The sequence below is a fragment of the Mustelus asterias genome, chromosome 17 (assembly GCF_964213995.1).
Source record: "Mustelus asterias chromosome 17, sMusAst1.hap1.1, whole genome shotgun sequence".
NCBI lineage: Eukaryota > Metazoa > Chordata > Chondrichthyes > Carcharhiniformes > Triakidae > Mustelus > Mustelus asterias.
This window is the reverse complement of record NC_135817.1, coordinates 66,094,917-66,117,314: the sequence shown is the minus strand read 5'-3', so window position 1 is coordinate 66,117,314 and position 22,398 is coordinate 66,094,917. Positions and strand designations below refer to the sequence as shown.

At 42.8% G+C, this 22,398-nt stretch overlaps 1 protein-coding gene across 1 annotated transcript in view; it reads left to right on the top strand.

The window, feature by feature from the left end:
* The window catches only part of chd1l (chromodomain helicase DNA binding protein 1-like), a 120,698-nt gene that overhangs the window by 2,038 nt on the left and 96,262 nt on the right, over window positions 1-22,398 (top strand). The window contains exons 2-8 of the mRNA XM_078232860.1: window positions 3,305-3,417; window positions 10,348-10,454; window positions 12,907-13,018; window positions 14,039-14,070; window positions 18,987-19,068; window positions 19,218-19,380; window positions 22,091-22,246. Of these exons, the coding sequence (XP_078088986.1) occupies window positions 3,305-3,417; window positions 10,348-10,454; window positions 12,907-13,018; window positions 14,039-14,070; window positions 18,987-19,068; window positions 19,218-19,380; window positions 22,091-22,246 (765 nt within the window). The remainder of the gene's footprint in view (window positions 1-3,304; window positions 3,418-10,347; window positions 10,455-12,906; window positions 13,019-14,038; window positions 14,071-18,986; window positions 19,069-19,217; window positions 19,381-22,090; window positions 22,247-22,398) is intronic.

Sequence of the window (22,398 nt, the reverse complement as noted above, 5' to 3'; positions counted from 1 at the left end):
TGAAGTGTCTTGGACCATTTTACTTTGTTAAAGGTGCTTCATAGATTAAAGCTGTTGTTCCTAATGTAAGGTTCCATGATTCTTTCAATGCTGTTTCTCTCACTAGCTTCAAGAAATATATTCTCCCCACTGAATTAGTGTGGCACTTGCTGAGCCAAACTATAAAGGCATAACTAGTTAGAGGCAATTTTCAGCTTTTGGCCCCATGTCTCTATGAATTGAATTGAATTATTTCAAAAACATAGTACATTTAGAACCCTCAGCAGAGAGAGGTGTTCGACCCAATGCAACATTCTGAATAGGGCTCCGGCCCCAGACTGAAGATGTAGTGCGCTGCTAATCCACTGTGTAAAACTCCACTGTTTAATTTTCGTAAAATAAAAAATATATTTAGAAGTGGAAGAGTACATATGTTAATTATGATGTACCATAATTTGATATTAATCACTTGCTGAAGTTTGTCACCTTGCTTTACCATTTTATCAAATGTATATTCAACTATTTTATTTAAATGTATTGTATTCATCTGTAAAGTTGCATTTTTAAAAAGCAATTAACTTTGGTATTTTTAATAAAGCAATAAAATTGTGGATTTAAGATGGTTGAGTTTCTGCATTTCATATTTGTTCATGATCTTGATTCTACTTCAGCAATTAATAACGTAACACGGAAGGCAGTGGTGTAGTGTTGTTGTCACTGGACTAGCAATCCGGAGACTCGGGATAATGCTCTGGAGACCCAGCTATGAATCCCACTGTGGCAGATGGTAAAATTTGAATTCAATAAAAAATCTGGAATTCAAAGTCTAATGATGACGATGTCATAAAAATCCATCTGGTTCACTCGTTCTTTAGGAAAGGAAGTCTGTTCTACATGTGGTCTGGCCTACATGTGACTCCAGATCCACAGCAATATGGTTGACTCTTAAATGCCCTCAGGGGTGGTTAATAAACACTGGCCCACCCAGCCATGCCTAAATCCCATGAACGAATTTAAAAAAATACACCTATATGTATTTGTCAGTAGCTATTTTGCTTATTGGTTATTGCACTGAAAAGTACACATGGTACTTTATGATGAACTTGTTGAATGTTACAACAAAGAAGTACACTTTTAGTTGATGCAGTTGATTATGGTGGTTCCCTCTCCATCAGTCACCTAGACTTCATGCATTATCCTGCTTGGACCCCTTTCAAACACCCTCTTTTTCAAACAACTCTTTTATGACTGAATGGACTTGGCCTATGTTCCCTGAAGTTTAGAAGGATGAGAGGTGATCTGATGGAAACTTATAACATTAAGGGGCCTGACAGGGTAGGTGCTGAGAGGATGTTTCCTGTAGCTGGGGAATCTAGAACATGCGGGTCACAGGCTCAAAGTAAAGAGTTGATCATTTTTTAAAAAGTTTATTTATTAGTCACAAGACTTACATTACCACTGCAATGAAGTTACTGTGAAATTCCCCTAGTCACCACAGTCCAGCACATGCACCTAACCAGCACATCTTTCAGAATGTGGGAGGAAACCGGAGCACCTGGAGGAAACCCACGCAGACACGGGGAGAATGTGCAAACTCCACACAGACAGTGACCCAGGCTGGGAATCGAACCTGGGTCCCTGGCGCTGTGAAGCAGCAGTGCTACCCACTGTGCTACTGTGCCACCCCATTTAGGACTGAGATGAGGAGAAATTTCTTCACTCAAAGTGTTGTGAATCTTGGAAATCCACTCTAAAGAGTTTTGAATGCTTAATCATTGAGTATATTCACGACAGTGACAAATAGATTTTTTGTGTACTAAGGGGATGAAGAGATGTGGATAATCTGAGAAAGTGGAGTTGACGTAAAAGATCAACAATGATTTTACTAAATGACAGCAGGCTCGAAGGATCAATGGCCTTATCCATTCCCATTTATGATGTTCTTAAGTTCTTAATGGAAATTACAAAGTCTATTGGAAGTAGAATCTTTGAATATTTTCAAGGCAGAGATAGATAGATGCTTGATAAACAAGGTGCTGAAAGGTTACGGGGTAGGTGAGAGGTTACAATCAGATCAGCCATGATCTTATTGAATGACAGAGCAGGCTTGAAAGGCTGAGTGACCTACTCCTTCCTGCTCCTTCTGTGGATCTAATTTAGTAATATTTTCTGAAACACCATTCTGAATATATTCATTCTCTGTGTGACAGAAGTTTCTTCTAACTCTCCTGGTTTTTAATGAATATTCTAAATGTGCACCTCTCAGTACTGTTTCATCAACTAGCAGAAGCAGCCTATCATTATTTACATAACATTATAACCTTAAAGCCCCTTTAAAACCATCCCTAACCTTATCAATTTTGGTGGTTTTTAAAGCTTCCTAAGCCACTCACGAATTGTAATCCCTCAGCCCTGGCAACATCTCAATGCATCACCTTTCATTGATGGGAGCGTACATAACTAGTTACAACTTCTCCTCTTGCGAGTTCAACATTATTTCCTTGCCATTATATTCCGTACCTTTAGGTCCAAACCAGGGACATAATTTGTCCTTTTTACACCATATCCAATTGTGCTACCTTGAATGATTTGTATATCTATACACCAATTTCACTTCGCTCCTCTACTCTATAATCTTATTATTTAAAGTTAATTTAGTTTCTCTATTCTTCATGGGTGGCACGGTGGCACAGTGGCTAGCACTGCTTCCTCAAGCGCCAGGGACCTGGGTTCGATTCCTGGCTTGGGTCATTGTCTCTATGGAGTCTGCATGTTCTCCCCATGTCTGCATGGGTTTCCTCCAGGTGCTCCGATTTCCTCCCACAGTCCGAAAGACATGCTAAATTCTCCCTCAGTGTAACTGAACAGGCGCCAGAGTGTGTTGACTAAGGGATTTTCACAGTAACTTCGTTGCAGTGTTAATGTAAGACTACTTTGAGACTAAATTTCTAAAATCTATTACTTAATACTTCTACATTGAGATTTGTCTGCCCATCCTACTGACCTTATCCATGTTCTGCAATTCTTTAAAATCCTCATCACTATTTTTCATACTTCCAATTTGGTATAATCAACAAACATTGACATTGTTCCTTAAATTCTTAAAGCCAGATAATTTAACTATATTGTGAATACAAACGGCCCCAACTCTGAGCAACACTCACCATACCGAATCAGTCTGGAATACATCCTTTTATACTTACCTTTGCCTCCAACTCTTTCTCGGCCTATATCCTTTAGTTTAACATGCCACTATTTATTATAACTCTTAATTGGTTCCATATCAAACGGTGGGCTCAGTTACCAGTCATATTTTTCTTTTTAGGTATAAGCCTTCGTCCATATCAACTTATTGGTTTAAATTGGCTAGCTCAATGCCATCGTATTCAACATGGCAGCATCCTCGCGGATGAGATGGGTCTTGGTAAAACATGTCAGGTAAGGCAGCTTATAAAAACTTCTTGTAATATCAAGTCTATTTTATTAATATTAAATTGTTGACATTGCACTTGAGACAGCTTGTTGTAAATAATAATAACTGATGTCGCTTCCCAACAATCACATTGGCCATTTGGAAATGTGAACACTTTGTTCACCAAGGTTCTGAAATCACAAAGCTTTCCAGATTTACATAGAACATAGAACAGTACAGCACAGAACAGGCCCTTCGGCCCACGATGTTGTGCCGAGCTTTATCTGAAACCAAGATCAAGCTATCCCACTCCCTATCATCCTGGTGTGCTCCATGTGCCTATCCAATAACCGCTTAAATGTTCCTAAAGTGTCTGACTCCACTATCACTGCAGGCAGTCCATTCCACACCCCAACCACTCTCTGCGTAAAGAACCTACCTCTGATATCCTTCCTATATCTCCCACCACGAACCCTATAGTTATGCCCCCTTGTAATAGCTCCATCCACCGAGGAAATAGTCTTTGAACGTTCACTCTATCTATCCCCTTCATCATTTTATAAACCTCTATTAAGTCTCCCCTCAGCCTCCTCCGCTCCAGAGAGAACAGCCCTAGCTCCCTCAACCTTTCCTCATAAGACCCACCCTCCAAACCAGGCAGCATCCTGGTAAATCTCCTCTGCACTCTTTCCAGCGCTTCCACATCCTTCTTATAGTGAGGTGGCCAGAACTGCACACAATATTCCAAATGTGGTCTCACCAAGGTCCTGTACAGTTGCAGCATAACCCCACGGCTCTTAAACTCCAGCCCCCTGTTAATAAAAGCTAACACACTATAGGCCTTCTTCACAGCTCTATCCACTTGAGTGGCAACCTTTAAAGATCTGTGGATATGGACCCCAAGATCTCTCTGTTCCTCCAGTCTTCAGAACCCTACCTTTGACCCTGTAATCCACATTTAAATTAGTCCTACCAAAATGAATCACCTCACATTTATCAGGGTTAAACTCCATTTGCCATTTTTCAGCTCAGCTTTGCATCCTATCTATGTCTCTTTGCAGCCTACAACAGCCCTCCACCTCATCCACTACTCCACCAATCTTGGTGTCATCAGCAAATTTACTGATCCACCCTTCAGCCCCCTTTATTGGTGTCTAATTCACCTGGATTTGGATGAATGCAGATAAATTCTAGCTTATGTGACAGTATGCTGGGTCCTGCTTCTCATGTTGAATTCTGCCTTATCAAAATCAGAGATTAATTCTGTAACCTGCCACACAGTCATGCCACCTCTATCATTTCTACATTGCCAAGGTTTCCACCTCTATGGTAATATCTTATCGAGGATAATGGTATATTCCAACTGTGGTCTCTTCTGAATTCAAGCTCCATTTTAAATCCTTGGTCAGAATACTTCTGCATTCTTAGACTATACTTTAGCAGAAGGGGAAGGAGCTATGCCACAGGGCATACAGTTTCTGTGCTTGGCAGCCTTCTGATTTGATTTGATTTATTATTGTCACATATTAGTATACAATCAAAAATATTGTTTCTTGGGCATTATACAGATAATGCATACCGCTCCTAGAGAAGGAAAGGAGAGGGTGCAGAATGTAGTACAGTCATAGGATGTAGAAAAAGATCAACTTAATATAAGTTAAGTCCATTCAGAAGTCTGATGGCAGCAGGGAAGAAGTCGTTCTTGAGTTAGTTGGTACATGACCTCAGACTTTTGTATATTTTTCCGAACGGAAGTAGGTGGAAGAGAGAACGTCCGGGGTGCGTGGGGTCCTTGATTATGTTGGCTGCTTTTCTGAGGCAGCGAAAAGTGTGGATGGAGTCAATGGATGGGAGGCTGGTTTGAGTGATGGATTGGGCCACTACCCTTTGTAGTTTCTTGTTGTCTTGGACAGAGCAGGAGCCATACCAAGCTGTGATACATCTGGTAAGGATGCTTTCTATGGTGCATCTGTAAAAGTTGTTGAGAGTCATAGCAGACATGCCAAATTTCCTTAGCATCCTGAGAAAAGAGGCGTTGGTGAGCTTTCTTAACTATAGCATCGGCTTGGGAGGGACCAGGACAGGTTGTTGGTGATCTGGACACCTAGAAACTTGAAGCTCTCGACCATTTCCACTTCATCCCCGTTGATGTAGACAGGGGCATGTTCTTCACCACGCTTCCTGAAGTCGATGACTATCTCCTTTGTTTTACTGACACTGAGGGAGAGATTACTGTTGTTGCACCATTTCACCAGATTCTCTTTCTTTGCTGAACTCTGTCTGATCATTGTTTGAGATCTGATCCACTACGGTGGTGTCATCGGCAAACTTGAAAATCGAATTGAATGGGAATTTGGTCACAGTCATAGGTGTATAAGGAGTATATTAAGGTGCTGAGGACAGAGCCTTGTGTTGAGCATAATCGTGGCGGAGTTGTTGCTTATCCTTACTGATTGCAGTTTGTGGGCTAGGAAGTCTAGGATCCAGTCACAGAGGGAGGAGCCGAGCCCTAGGCTAATGTGTTCGGAGATGAGTTTTGTAGGAATAATAGTGTTGGAGGCTCAGCTGTAGTCAATAAGTAAGCATCTGACATAAGTATCTTTGTTATCCAGGTGTTCCAAGCTTGAGTGTAGGGCCAGGGATATGGCGTTTGCTGTGGATTTATTGCAGCAATAGGCGAACTGTAGTGGATCCAGGCAATCTGGGAGGCCAGAATTGATCTGTGCCAGGACTAACCTTTCGAAGCACTTCGTAATGGTGGATGTCAGAGCCACTGGGCGATAGTCATTAAGGCACGCCACCTGGCTTTTTTGGTACAGGGATGATGGTCTTTTTGTTGAAGCAGATAGGGACCTCAGATTGGTGTAAGGAGAGGTTAAAGATGTCTGCGAATATCCCCGTCAGTTGGTCCGCACAGGATCTGAGTGCTCATCCAGGTATCCCATCCAGGCCAATCGCTTTCCGTGGGTTGACTTTCAAGAAGGCTGCTTTCATATCTGCAGTGGTGGCCTCGGATAAAGGTTCGGCCGAGGCTTTCCTGGGCAAAAGGTGTGCTATCGCTGACCTCTTGCTCAAAATGGGCATAGAATGCGTTTTGCTCATCGGGGAGGGGTGCGTTGGAGCTGGCGATTTTACATGCCTTCATCTTGTAGCCTGTTGTGTCTTGCAGACCTTGCCATGGTTGGTGGGAGTCCGCGTGGCTAGCCTGGGACTCTAGCTTGGTCCGGTACTGTTTTTTTGGCATCTTTGATGGTTCTCTGTATCTGGATTTCTTGTATAGGTTAGGGTTGCCTGACTTGAACGCCTCAGACCTGGACTTCAGCAAGCAGTGGATGTCCCTGTTCATCCATGGTTTCCGGTTGGGAAACACACGGATTTGCTTCTTCGACACACAGTCTTTTACACACTTATTAATGAAGTTACTCATCCATCTTGTGAGACAGTGGTTTGTGCCATGGTGGCAACTTTGTATTAAATATTGCCTGCTGTAGCTCAGGAGGCCCACTCTGGCTTGGCAGTCTTTGCTGCATTTTCTGCAGAGGAAGACAGAGGATTGAGAAGGTGGAGGATTTGCAGCCTTTGTCTCCTCTGAATGACCCTCTTTTTGGTCAGCCAAGCAATCCATTTCTGCTTGCCTCTTCCAGTGCTCCTCCAAAAAGGCAGCCTTCAGAGGTCACAGCTATATTTGATTGTCACTCAATTTTCACTGTCAATATCTGCTACCTTCCTTTCTTGTTTGCAGTGTCCTTGTAGCGGGAGAATGGATGCCCAGGAGGTCATGACTCAGTGGCCAGTTCACAGTACAGAGAGTCTTTAAGCATATTGCCATCATCCATGAGGTGAATGTGGCTGAGACAACGCATATGTAATTGGCTTAGCAATGTGCGAATGTTGATGGAATTAGCATGCCTCAGGACCGCTGACCTTGTCCTGTCAATTGATGCCAAATATACATCTGCAAAAGCACAGATGGAAACTGTTCAACCTTTTCTACTGCCTAGCATATGTTGCTCAGGCATTATCACTCTATTCCAAACACTGGCAGCTGCTCAACTATGTCCTCATTTGAGCAAGGGACTGCTGAGCTGCTGAGATGTCGAGTGTACAAAATAGGAACAGAAGTGAGCCATTGGGCCCTTTGAGCCTGCTCCGCCATTCAATAAGAGAATGGTTGATCTGTTTGTGTTTGAAGTTCTACATTCCTATTACCCTACTAATCCTTGATTCCCTTGCCTAACAAGAATCTATTGACCTCTGCCTTAAAGGGTATATCCACATCACATATGCCATGACGACCAGTGGACTAATCACTATCTTATCCAATCTACTCTGTTCCTCAAAATGTGGTCTTTTTCAACCTCAAGAGAGCCTTTGACTTTGCCAAAAGTGAAAGCTTATGGAATATCCTCCTCGAATTGGCTGCCTTCAGAAATTTATCGTCATCCTCCACCTGCTCCATATGATCCTCACCAACAGAACAACCACAGACCACATTAAGTCAAGACTAGGTGCAAACAAGGTTGTGCCATCGCACCAACCCTCTTCTCTGTCTTCCTTGCTGCAACACTGCACCTATTTGTGTGGAGATAATTTACAGAACAGAAAGGAAACTTTTCAACCTATGTTACCTTCAATCCAAAACCAAAATCACTCCAACTTCAGTCATTGAGCTCCAGTGTGTAAATGATGCTTGTATATGTGCTCACTCAGAAACTGAGTCATTATGAACTCCTTCTCAGAAGCACATGAGAAAATGGGCCTTTCACTAAACATGTGGAAAACTTGAGATACTTTTCAACAAGCTCTCACAGCACAAACATCTCCTCATTGATTAAGATCAACGGCTAGATCCTGGAAAATGTGTAACATTTTCCAAATCTCGGGAATCTAATTTATCATCGTCTCCGATGAACCAGCTCAGCCTTTGGTCCACTGAGGAAAAGAGTATTTGAGGACTAGGATATCAAAGCCAGGACTAAGGTCATGGTTTGCTAGGGAGTTGTGTTCCCCACGCTCCTATATACCTTGGGGATTTGGACAGCCTACAGTGGGCATCTCAAAACACTGGAGAAGTACCAGGAGAGGTGCCCTCGCAAGATCCTCCAAATCTATTGTGAGGAAAGGTGGTCCAACAGTAACCCTATGTATTTACCATGGTTAATCCACCTAATCCACATATCTTTGGGCTGTGGGAGGAAACTGGAGCACCTGGAGGAAACACAGACACAGGGAGTAAGTGCAAACTAAGGCCGGAATAAAACCTGGGTCCATGGTACTGTGAGGCAGCAGTGCTAACCACTGCTGGTCATAACCACATTGGTCATAGTTGTTTGTCAGTCTGCACACTGATAGCAGATGCAAGCAGAAGATAGTGATAAAATCCATGTACAGGGAGGCTTTGACCTGAGTGCCTCCATTGCTTGGGATCATCCAGGTCCTCCTTTCACCCAGTCTTATAAGTTGATCAGGAACTCGCAGAGGAGAGAAGGCACAAACTTCTGAAAAACACAACTACGTGACTCTCTTGAGCATCACCAGCCCTGCTTGAGGCAGTGTCTGCAGATCGTACATTAGACTTATCAGCCATCTCAGAACACATCTAACCAGAGAGGAAGCAAGTCATTTTTTAATCCTGAGGAAATTCCTAAGAGGAAGAAGGTAGAGGAGTGTGGTGAGAATGCAGACTTGGAAGACTCAGCTTGGTATTCTCAGTCTGGTTGCTGTTGTTCTGAGGAGCCTATAGTTCCCTGTTTTTTCTCCATGATGATGCTTTGGCTAATCAGAGTTGACTTTTCAACCAATAAGCATCCTTTTCTCCTTTGGTATAAATCGTTGTGATTATTTGAAATTTGGTATTCTTGCATTTGTCCTGATTAGTGCAAGACTAAAAGCTTTGGCAACATGTCCCACTTTTCAGCAATATTCACATTCTGCACTGTCATGTGATTAAGTACTTAGTGCTTTTGAACAAATTTGTCTTCAGAATACGTCACTGTCTGTGTGGAATTTGTACATTCTCCCTGTGTCTGCGTGGGTTTCCTCCGGGTGCTCCGGTTTCTTCTAAAGATATGCAGGTTCAGGTTAGCTCCTGAAGAGGCGCCGGAGTATGGTGACTAGAGGATTTTCACAGTAACTTCATTACAGTGTGAATGTAAGCCTACTTATGACTAATAAATAAACTTTAAACTTTGAACAAGAATACATTTCAGTAAGAGTATGTTTAGTATTGATCGTTGTTTTCTCTTTAATTGCACGCAAAGACACCAGATGCTAAGGCATTTTCGACATGTCAGCATAAGGAATTGAATTTGTTATTTATTTATTTTTCTGAGCATTTCCAGAGCTCGGTAGCATGACAAAGAGAAATCCACTCCAGAAACTTGTCAGGCTATAGTAACTATCTCAAAATCACATCAGAAAAATGAAGAGCAACCTGGTTAAGTGTTATTGCCACAAGTTGGTGGTCAACAACAATTTGCAGATTGCAGTGCCTTTATCAATTCCAAAGTACCTGACACAGAAGTAGTTGAAAAATTGGATGCTGGGTCAAAGAAATAAATCTTTATTCAGGTGACCAAACGCTTTGTCAAAGAGCTAACTTTTAATGAGGGTCTAAAATGAAAAAAGGGGAATTGCAGAGACAATTTATTGAATTTCAGAGCTTGGGGTCCATTGGGCAAAGCCCCCAAGTGGCAGGGGCAAGTGAGAGGGGAAAGACAAAAGGTCAGAGTCAGAAAAACAAAGTGTTTGATGGCGCAGCTGTAGGACTGGGGAATCTCATACTGATAAGGAAGGATGTGGCCGCAAAGGGTTGAAAACATGTGGTTGAAAACTTGGAGAGGCTGGGAGACTGCCTTGTATGTCAACAAGTACAGGAATCATGGGTGAACAAGATTTGCTGCAAACTTGCCCTTATCGTAGTAAATACAATGACATTTCTGTTCTCATTTTTTCAGTCAATATGTTTTCTTCTTTACCTAATTGGAAGAAAAAAGGAGAAAGGTCCTTTCTTGATCCTGTGTCCACTGTCAGTGCTGAAGAATTGGACAGAAGAACTGGGAGGGTAAAATATATAAAATATATTTATACTGTTTCCTGGGTTGCTTTGTCTTTTAGCTTTCTCTTAATCTCACTATCAATAGCTGAGAGAACAGTAACATAATAAAGGTGATTTGAGTGGATGAAAGTAATTAGTTTGTCAAAGTAATCCATAACATTGCGGAGCTAATTATGACTTTGGGTGATAAATGTAAAATGCACGATTTCTCCCAATTATCATTTTGTATCGATATCAGTGGAAATTAAAATCGAAAGTGATATATAACTCATGTCTGAACCACCCATTTCACACTATCACCCAAAGTGTGAATTGCTCCTATCTGTTTATGTGGCTCACTCACTTATGTGCATTGTAACTGTATGAAAGACGGTGCATTATTTGCCAAGTAAAATGTTTCTGTGCATTTACACCATTGTCCAGTGCCAGTCTTTTACACCCATCATTTCCCATTACATGTTTCTTGGTTGCACTGTTAACAGTGACAGCCTAACCAAATGAGAGTTTCATCCTTTGCTTACGGCACACAATCCTAACATTGGTTAATAACTCGATGTTAAGTATTTCCATTGTTAAAAAGATTTCTTATTGTAATCATCAGCAAGAATTTTTAGGGAATGATTTTCCAACAATGCGATGTGATTTTCCCCACAACCCGCCACATGTTTCGCAGTGGTGGAGGCGGCCCACCATGGGCCAGCGGCAGGCTCTTCTGGTCCTGCCATTATGAACGGGGATTACTATTGAATGCACCCTTGCCGCCAGGAAACCCGCAGTGGGGGTGCACCATCAGCGGGACAGAAAATTCCGCCAGCGTGATGTTACTTAATCACTTAGTGAGATGCACTGAAAAACAGCAGAAAGGTCGTGCATGGAAATCCCTCCCTAAAACCCTCTGCCTCTCCATCTCCTTTCCTTCTTGGGGCAGCATGGTGGCACAGTGGTTAGCACTGCTGCCTCACGGCGCCAGGGACCCAGGTTCAATTCCCAGCTTGGGTCACTGTCTGTGTGGAGTTTGCACATTCTCCTCGTGTCTGTGTGGGTTTCCTCCGGGAGCTCTGGTTTCCTCCCACATTCTGATGTGCTGGTTAGGTGCATTGACCTGAACAGGCACTGGAATATGGTGACTTGGGGAATTTCACAGTAACTTCATTGCAGTGTTAATGTAAGCCTTACTTGTGACTAATAAATAATCTTTACTTTTACTTTACTTCTTTGCTATCATCCTTGAAATCCAGCCAGTGAACCAAACTATTGGTAGCGCAATAAATTATCTCCTTTATTTTGGCCTTATGCCTCTGTGAAACAAATTGATTTTTTTTCTGGTATTAAAGGTACTTTTATAAATGGAAGTTGTATTTTCTTATAAAAATGACAATGAATATAAACACATATGGTGCAAGAATAGTTCATTCTTCAGTCATCCCATTTTAATAATTTTTACACATTTACCTCACTATTCTCCCTAACCTACACATGTTGGACACTAAGGGGCAATTTAGCATAGCCAATCCACCTAAACTTGCACATCTGGACTGTGGGAGGCAACTGACGGAGACACGGCAAATACGTGCAAATTCCAGATCGTCACCCAAGGCCAGAATCAAACCTGGGTCCCTGGTGCTGTGAGGCAGCAGTGCTAACCACTGTGCCGTTAGAAGTTTGCCCAGCACTGAATTTAAACTGGATGATCAATGATTGCTGGGTTTATCCTTACATGCTTTTTTGAATATGGGCATAATGTTTGTAATTCTCCAGTCCTCTGGCTCATCCCCAAGTCTAGGGAAGACTGAAAGATAATGGCCAGTGCCTCTGAAATTTCAAATCCCACTTCCTTCAGTGTGCTTGGATGCATCTCATCCAGTCCTGATGTCTTGTCATGTTTAAGTAACAATAGTCTATTCAACACTTCCTCCTTATCAATTTTGAGCCCTTCTCGTGAGTTTCCTTGTCTGTTACCATGGCCTGGGTCGCAACTAAAGACAGATGTGAAGTATTAATTTAATACCTCAGCAATGCCCCATGCCTCCATGTGGAAGTTCCCTTTTAGCTCCTTAAATAGGCCATAGTCCTCCTTTTACCACCCTTTTGCTATTTATGTACCTATAGAAGACTTTGGGATTCCCCTTTGTTGGCTGCCAGTCCTTTTTCATAATCCTTCCTTATTTTGTTTCTCTCCCTCTCTGAACCTTCTGTATTCCTCTTGGTTCTCAATTGTATTTTCTATCTAACACCTGTCATAAGCACACTTTTTCCTCTTCGTCCTAATTTCTATCTCCTTTTTCATCCAGGGAGCTCTGGATTTGTTTGCCCTGACTTTCCCTTTTGACATTATATACCTTGACTTTACCCAAATAATTTCTTTCTATCTGACCCAGCTCTGTTCTTCATGTTGGAGGTATAGTGCATTGCATCACTACATCACTCTTATAAATATATAAATATTATTATTTTGCAGGTTTGCTCCACAACTTTCATTGGTTGAATACATGGGAGACAAAGAAACAAGACTGGCTTTGCAACAAGACCTGAAAAATCGCAATTTCCATGCACTTCTCACTACTTATGAGGTATTATGGGTACCCAGCATTGACTGATATAAAGTGGGTCGGTTTAGCTCAGTTGGCTGGATAGCTGGTTTGTGATGCAGAGCAATGCCAACAGCATGTGTTCAATTCCTGTACCGGCTGAGATTATTCATAAAGGCCCCGCCTTCTCAACCTCGCCCCTTGTGGTGTGATCCTCAGGTTAATTGGCAACTTTACTTGCATAAAGTATATACATTGATAATGTAATATCGTCATATCGCAAGTACATGCCAATCTTAATGTATCTGTCATTATTGGATTTCCCTGAGCTAAATACTGCCTTTTGTGTGGAATTTTATTCGTAGTGTGGGGGCAGGATGGTTTTGAAATCATAGAAATCATAGAAACCCTACAGTGCAGAAAGAGGCCCATCGAGTCGGCACCGACCACAACCCCACCCAGGCCCTACCCCCATATCCCTACATATTTACCCATTAATCCCTCTAACCTACGCATCTCGGGACACTAAGGGCAATTTTAGCATGGCCAATCAACCTAACCCGCACATCTTTGGACTGTGGGAGGAAACCGGAGCACCCGGAGGAAACCCACGCAGACACGAGGAGAATGTGCAAACTCCACACAGACAGTGCCCCAAGCCGGGAATCGAACCCAGGTCCCTGGAACTGTGAAGCAGCAGTGCTAACCACTGTGCTACCGTGCCGCCCGTATTTGTATGTTATTTGTATTTGTATGGTATTTGTATGTTTTAACTCGAGGTAGAGGTGCAAAACAAATTTGTTCATCCGACTCATTTTAGAACAGAAAGTGGATAATCAAAAGCAGCAAAATAGTTTTGGTTCTGCTTGAAATATCTTTGCCATTGAAAAAGATTGATTCAAAAATCTAGGTTTCCACATGATATGTCAAAGTATAATGCCTAATGCCACAATATGGATATTAGTGAATACATTGGCCTGTGTGCATATTTGCTGCCTTTTAGATTAGATGCAAACAATTTGACATAAAATAATCAACGTTTTTATTTCCTATTTGATTTAGATTTGCCTGAAAGATGTTTCTTTCCTCAGTAGGTGAGTTACTATATAGCTTAGTTCTACTATTGGAGGCAAGTAAAATAAATATGGTTGCTTTTAATAACGTTCACCTGGTGTGAAATTGCAAGCCTAGTATAATTAGTTTTAAGAAAAAAAATCAAATGAAATTATATCACAGTAAAACAGAACATTTTGGAATTGTACTGAACACTGGATTTATAGAGTCAGAGAGGTTTACAGCAAGGAAACAGGTCCTTCGGCCCAACTTGTCGATGTTGCCCCCTTTTTTTACCCACTAAGTTAGTCCCAATTGCCTGCATTTGGCCCATATCCCTCTGTAGCTATCTTACCCATGTAACTGTCTAAATGCTTCTTAAAAGCCAAAATTGTACCCGCCTCTGCTACTACCTCTGGCAGCTTGTTCCAGACACTCACCATCCTCTGTGTGAAAAAAATTGCCCCTCTGAACCGTTTTGTATCTCTCCCCTCTCACCTTAAACCTATGCCCTCTAGTTTTAGACTCCCCTAGCTTTGGGAAAAGATATTGACTATCAAGCTGATCTATGCCCCTTATTATTTTATAGACCTCTGTAAGATCACCCCTCCTACGCTCCAGAGAAAAAAGTCCCAGTCTATCCAGCCTCTCCTTATAACTCAAAGCATCAAGTCCCGGTAGCATCCTAGTAAATCTTTTCTGCACTCTTTCTAGTTTAATAATATCCTTTCTATAATAGGGTGACCAGAACTGTACACAATATTCCAAGTGTGGCCTTACCAATGTCTTGTACAACTTCAACAAGAAGTAACACTTAGTATTTCCAACATTGCTGTTTGTTGAATGAAGGTACTGCGAGAGATGGATCTGATATTGTTTCAGAAAGAAAAATCCAACATTGACTGACTGATAGACTAATATATGTTCCTATTAGACTAGTGTCTTTATCAATCATATCTGCAAGATTCCAATTCTAATTGTATTCGTTTGTACCTGATTGTCTTATTTCAAATTTGAATTTTGTTTTGTCAATTTGCCCTGTGAATCTTGTGAAACGTGAACCCAAAACGTAGGAGAATCAATCAAACATCCTTAACAATGTTTATTAAAAAGTTGCCATCGGTCCTTGCAAAAATGTGTTGGAAGTGAGCTAATCTCAGTTTGAAAAATAGGGGTATTGAAGAGATGGGAAACTAAACAATCCCCCGAAAAACAAGTACAATGAAACCAAAATAAAAAATCAAATGCACAATTATTTTAAAACAAACCAGTGTGTTTTTTAGACAATAACCTATTTTAACAATATTTATTTATATCCCGTGACTCACTAGTTCAGAGTCTGGGATATAAAATTATAATCATAGCTGACACTTTCTGACGGTGTGCTGGATAGCGCCAATCTAATCACCACCTTCACCTGAAAAGCCTCTGCACAAAATGAGCATCCAAAGTTCTCAAAGTTTTGTGGAATGAAGTGAGTTGACAAGTCTGTGTGTTTCTTCTGAATCTGCAAATTTGCTCAGAACAAATCAGTTTACACCACACCTTGTTTTCTTTCAATCTTCAACTCGGCTAAAATGTTTCTCAATTATTTTATTAAAGATTTTTCATTTTTTACAAAAACGCAACCTTCTAAAATCGGTGCAGTACACCAAGAGATCATTTTCAAACAAGTACATTGAGGAAGAGACAGAAGAAAGAAATTACCAATACAGTTGGTTCGGATTATTAAGGTAGATTGTTTCCAGTGCTTCCCATCGTACAAGTAATAAAATGACACATCGAAGGATGGGGAGGGGGATATCAGAGTAACAGGTGGCAGCTACAATTCGCTCGCGACCGAGCGTCCAGATTCTCCTTCTCTGGCCTATCTCCCCGAATCAACCAGGATGTTCGACATGCTCTACAGCAGGATTTCCAAGCACAGAAGGACTGACAGGATTCTCTTCTCTGCTTCATCCATTCTCTTTAGGATATTTCGTAGTTCATCAATGTGAGCATCAACAGTCTGTGCTGGGGCGCAGAGACTGTCGTTCACAACTTCACTCACAGTGGCAGTCATCACCTCGATACCTATAGCACCGCCAAAGCTTTGGCCCAGCTCGCCAGAGAAACTGCCACTGTGAATTGGGCCCCATCCTTGCCATCTTGGACCATCTTAACCAAACAAGGATTTTCTTGATTTAATTCAACTCCCTGTGACCAAACTTTAGCCAGGATCTTCCAGGAACACAGCACAGACCATACACATCAGGATCAAATAATTATGCATTGTGTATCAGGACTAAAAAAAAATTAAAAGATTTTTAAAAAAAGGATTAAAAAATTAGTAGCTCACGAAAATGCAGCCACTCCCGTGCTTACATCACATGACCCCAGCCGCGATTCTCCCTTCCCGACCCGCTAATTTTTTCGCGGGTCGGGTCATGAGAATCATGTGTTGGCCATTTCGCGGGATTCATTCCTGACGCATGCGCATCTCCCAGCGCCGGATATCTGGCGCAGTTGAGATCATGCTGGAAACCGGTGGGACCAGCAGGTAAGTAATTTTAATCTTATTGCAATGTAATTTAAATCTCATTATCGGGCCTGGCACGGAATTCTCCGGGCTCGATAGCATCTCCCACCCTGTCAGTACAATTTCACTCTAACATAGAACATAGAACATTACAGAGCAGTACAGGCCCTTCGGCCCTCGATGTTGCGCCGACTTGTGAAACCAATCTAAAGCCCATCTAACCTACACTATTCCAATATCATCCATATGTTTATCCAATGACCATTTAAATACTCTTAATGTTGGCGAGTCCACTACTGTTGCAGGCAGGGCATTCCACGCCCTTACTACTCTCTGAGTACAGAACCTACCTCTGACATCTGTCCTATATCTATCACCCCTCAATTTAAAGCAATGTCCCCTCGTGCTAGCTATCACCATCCGAGGAAAAAGGCTCTCACTGTCCACCCTATCTAATCCTCTGATCATCTTGTATGCTTCTATTAAGTCACCTCTTAACCTTCTTCTCTCTAACGAAAACAGCCTCAAGTCCCTCAGCCTTTCCTCATAAGACCTTCCCACCATACCAGGCAACATCCTGGTAAATCTCCTCTGCACCCTTTCCAATGCTTCCACATCCTTCCTATAATGCAGCGACCAGAACTGTACGCAATACTTCAAGTGCGGCCGCACCGGAGTTTTGTACAGCTGCAACATGACCTCATGGCTCCGAAACTCAATCCCTCTACCGATAAAAGCGAACACACCGTACACGCCTTCTTAACAACCCTATCAACCTGGGTGCCAACTTTCAGGGATCTATGCACATGGACACCGAGATCTCTCTGCTCATCCACACTACCAAGTATCTCACCATTAGCCCAGTACTCTGTATTCCTGTTACTCCTTCCAAAGTGAATCACCTCACACTTTTCCGCATTAAACTCCATTTGCCACTTCTCAGCCCAGCTCTGCAGCTTATCTATGTCCCTCTGTAACCTGCAACATCCTTCCGCACTGTCCACAACTTCACCGACTTTAGTGTCATCCGCAAATTTACTAACCCATCCTTCTACGCCCTCATCCAGGTCATTTATAAAAATGACAAACAGCAGTGGCCCCAAAACAGATCCTTGCGGTACACCACTAGTAACTGAACTCCAGGATGACCATTTCCCATCAACCACCACCCTCTGTCTTCTTACAGGTGGCCAATTTCTGATCCAAACCGCTAAATCACCCTCAATCCCATGTGTCCGTATCTTCTGCAATAGCTTACCGTGGGGAACCTTAGTAAAAGCTTTACTGAAATCCATATACACCACATCAACTGCTTTACCCTTATCCACCTCTTTGGTCACCTTCTCAAAGAACTCAATAAGGTTTGTGAGGCACGACCTACCCTTCACAAAACCGTGTTGACTATCCCTAATCAAATTATTCCTTTCTAGATGCTTATAAATCCTATCTCTTAAAATCGTTTCCAAAACTTTGCCCACAACAGAAGTAAGGCTCACTGGTCTATAATTACCAGGGTTGTCTCTACTCCCCTTCTTGAACAAGGGGACAACATTTGCTATCCCCCAGTCTTCTGGCACTATTCCTGTAGACAATGACGACATAAAGATCACTCTGGCGGGGTTTAGAGTAATTCCCCACTTTTGGGGAACTAGTGGGAGAACCCACTGCAGTGAAGGGGCCCCCCAGGGGGTCAGGCAGTGGGGGGTGATGTCCCCTGGGCATGGGAACCCTGGCAGTGCCAGCCTGTGTCCCCTGGCACTGCCCCAACGGGCAGAGTGCCCATGCCCAGGAGGCACCCTGGCACTGCCCACAGGCATCGGGCAGTTCCAAGGGGGTGGGGCCTAGGTGGCGATGCTTAGGGGCGATCGGTGAGGGAGGGAGGGTCCCATTGCCACTCTGCATGAGGATCTATCGGGACTGGAGGAAGGCCAGCAATCTAGATGTGTTCGGGGTGTGGTCTGCTGGGGGAGGGGGTCTGCTGGGGAAGGGGGAAGATCGTCACTACTGGGGCGGGGGGGCTAGAGATCGGGGCGCTCCGGGACAGGGGTCGGGGCTGGCCTGGGAATGCTCATGGGGACTGCGATCAGGCCGTGGGGGGGGCATTGGAGGGGCAGCATTACGGGGATCCTGGGCTGGCCAGCAATCGAGCTGGCCAACAAACTGCAGGCTGACAGTTCGGGGCCACTGCGCATGCGCAGAGTTCCAGAACTGTCAGATTCTGGCGTGAATAGGCCCCAACCCCCAAGCTTTTAATAATATTCACGATTGTGACCTCTGCATTGCACGGAGAGTGGGAGATTCCTGTCTGAACTCCCACTGAAAAAACAATTGTGATTTACACCAGTTTTCCTGCAAATTCAGCACTTAGAACTTTTTGGGGTGAATCGCAACCCCCCCATTTCAGCTAAAATGTTTAATGGATAATATGTTGTATTCCAGACTGAGTTGGAGTGTACTAATTGTGGATGAGGCCCACAGATTGAAAAACCAGAACTCTCTACTGCATAAATCTCTGAGAACAGTAAGATATTTTCTATTGTGTTTTCTTTTTGAGGATGCCACATTTTGGTTTCTGTAATTTTTGATTTGTGCATTATGTCTTGAAGTTGAAGCATTAAAATAATTGAATGGAAATGTGATCACCAATGATTAACGATTGTATACTGGTAGTTTTCAGTAGGATTCACACTACTGCTAACTGGAACACCAGCGCAGAACAATCTTGATGAGCTCTATTCACTGCTGTGCTTTGTGGAACCAAATGTCTTCTCGGCAGATGAAGTGGATGAATTTATTAAATATTACAGCAATGTAGAACAGGATGCAGAACAAGGTAAGCACTTATTCTGCCAATGTTAAGTCCTTTAATTTTACCATATTTGAATGTCAATTTGTCTAATTATATATAATATATCAATTTTCTGATCATGTATTCATTGCAGAGTAACCTATTCTGCAATTGGTTCCTAACTCACTAAGACTGCTGATCTAGCTGTTAGCAGTCTATCGAAGACACTTGTTCCATTTTTCTGACAAATGTTCTGCCAGCTGTCTAATGCCACTGACAGTGATCTAGTTAAAATCAAAAGCTCAGTGATGTGAGGAGTTATAGATTGGAACAGGAGAAGGCCATTCAGCCCGTCGGGCCTGCTGTGCCATTCAATACGACCATGGCTGATTGGACACTTCAATGCCTTTTACACACACTATCCCCATAACCCTTTATGCTGTTAACCAAAAATATATCCATCTCTATCATAAACACACTGAATGACTGAGCTTCCAAAACCCTCTGGGGTAGAGAATTCCAAAGATTCACAACCCTCTGTGCAAAAGAAATTTCTCCTCATCTTGGCCCTAAGTGCATCCCCCTTATTTTGGAATTGTGCTCCCTGGTTCTCGACTCCCCAGTAAGAAGTCTCACAACATCAGGTTAAAGTCCAACAGGTTTATTTGGTAGCACAAGCCACTAGCTTTCGGAGCGATGCTCCTTCATCAGGTGAGTGAGATTTCAGTTCACAAACAGGGCATATACAGACACAAACTCAATTTACAAAATAATGGTTGGAATGCGAGTCTTTACAGGTAATCAAGTCTTAAAGGTACAGACAATGTGAGTGGAGAGAGGGTTAAGCACAGGTTAAAGAGATGTGAATTGTCTCCAGCCAGGACAGTTAGTGAGATTTTTCAAGCCCGGGCAAGTCGTGGGGGTTACAGATAGTGTGACATGAACCCAAGATCCCGGTTGAGGCCGTCCTCATGTGTGCGGAACTTGGCTATCAGTCTCTTGGCTATCAGGCTATCGAGACTCCCCAACCAAGGGAAACATTTTACCTGCATCTACCCTGACTATTCCTTTAAGTATTTTATAGGTTTCAATGAGATCGCCTTTCATTCTTCCAAACTGTAGAGAATACAGGCCGCGTTTGCCCAATCTCTCTTCGTAAGGCAGTCCTGTCATTCCCAGAACAAGTCTGGTGAACTTTGGTGCACTCCTTCTGTGGCAATAATGCCCTTTCTGAGGTAAAGAGACCAAAATTGCAAGACCTCACTACTCCTGTACTCAAATCCTCTTGCAATAAAGGCTTCCTAATAGCTTGCTGCATCTGCACGTTAGCCACAAGTGACTTATTGACAAGGACACCTCAGTCCCTTTGTAAATCTACACAATTTAATTTCTTACCATTTGTTAAAGTTAAAGTTTATTAGCCACAAGTAGTTTTATTTATTAGTGTCACAAGTAGGCTTACAGTAACACTGCAATGAAGTTACTGTGAAAATCCCCTGGTCGCCACACTCAGGCGCCTGTTCGGCTACAGTGAGGAAGAATTTAGCATGGCCAATGCACCTAACCACACATCTTTGGACTGTGGGAGGAAACCGGAGCCCCCGGAGGAAACCCACGCAGACACGAGGAGAACGTTCAAACTCTGCACAGACAGTGACCCATACCGAGAATCTAACCCGGGTCCCTGGCACTGTGAGGCAGCAGTGCTAACCACTGTGCTACTGCGTTACAGATATTCTATCTGTAACATGACAAGGAAGATTATGTTCTCAATTAAAATGAAATAGCATTTGGTCAGTGATGCGCGATATAACACACGAGAGGCGTGATGTACTCGGGAAATAAAGGTTTTTATTGCCAACAATAACAGAGTTACCATATACAGTACACGATCCCAGACTAAAGGGTCACCAGGCAGAGCAGTGACCTTTATACCTCTCCCAGGAGACGGAGCCGACTGGGGTGTACCATAACAACTATATTAACAGGTAGAACAGCCCAACCCTAACCCCAACAGTAACATATATACAGACTCATAGTACTGGCCAGACCATGGCTCAGCACTACCTGGTGGGAACCAACAATGGTTCACCACAGTCAGTATGGGAATTTTCCATTACCAACGGACTCAGGATCGTTATCCAGAGCTACAAAAGATTCTGATCGATGTTATTGCATGAGTTTCATATGTCCATCGCTCGAGTCAATTGAGCAGCTGTGTTCTAGCTTTGAGACATAGAGGGCCACAGCAGACTGGAGATTTATCTCAATGGGTAGGAGAAATAAGTTAGGGGGAGGGATTTCTCCCGCCTCGCCCGCCACAGGAATCATAGCGGGCGGGGGGTCGACCATGCAAAGGTCCATTGACCTCAGGCGGGATTCTCCGGTTTTGGGGCGAGCACGGCTGGAGAATTCCACCCGTGATTTCTTGCTTTTTTGCCACCCAATGTATGGAGAATACTTTACATTCAAAGTATTTATTCTAGGGTTATGACCATTGGGGGCGTGAGATGAAATTTTGGGGTACTGAGCTCCAAGTGGAGCTCATACTGAATCTGAAAAAAAAATCAAGCCCCCTTTAAATACTTGCCCTTTTTCTATTGGTGGGCAAGGCCTAATGGACAGAACGTTGAGGCCTGAAGTTTTGCATACTTCAGTTAAATTACAATCGAGATTAAAAGTATTGATTGTGTTATATTAAGAACAATAGTTATTATCTTTATTTTGATGGCAGTGTGCTTCTATCTCTCTCCAGCTAAAGAGTTGCACAGCCTGATGCACCCATTTCTCCTGAGAAGAATCAAGGCTGATGTTGCTGCTGAGCTACCTAAAAAGATGGACATTGTTTTGTATCATGGGATGTCTGCACTCCAGAAAAAATATTACAAAGCCATTCTGATGAGGGACCTGGGTGAGTACTACATACCTAATTGTAAACGAACAGCATTTTCTAAATGCTTAAGTAATCATATTAGCCCACTGTCTATCTGTAGCCAAGTGCTTGTCACATAAATACGTAACAGATGCTCGAGCAGATTTTTGTCAGACTTCGTAACTCATGTC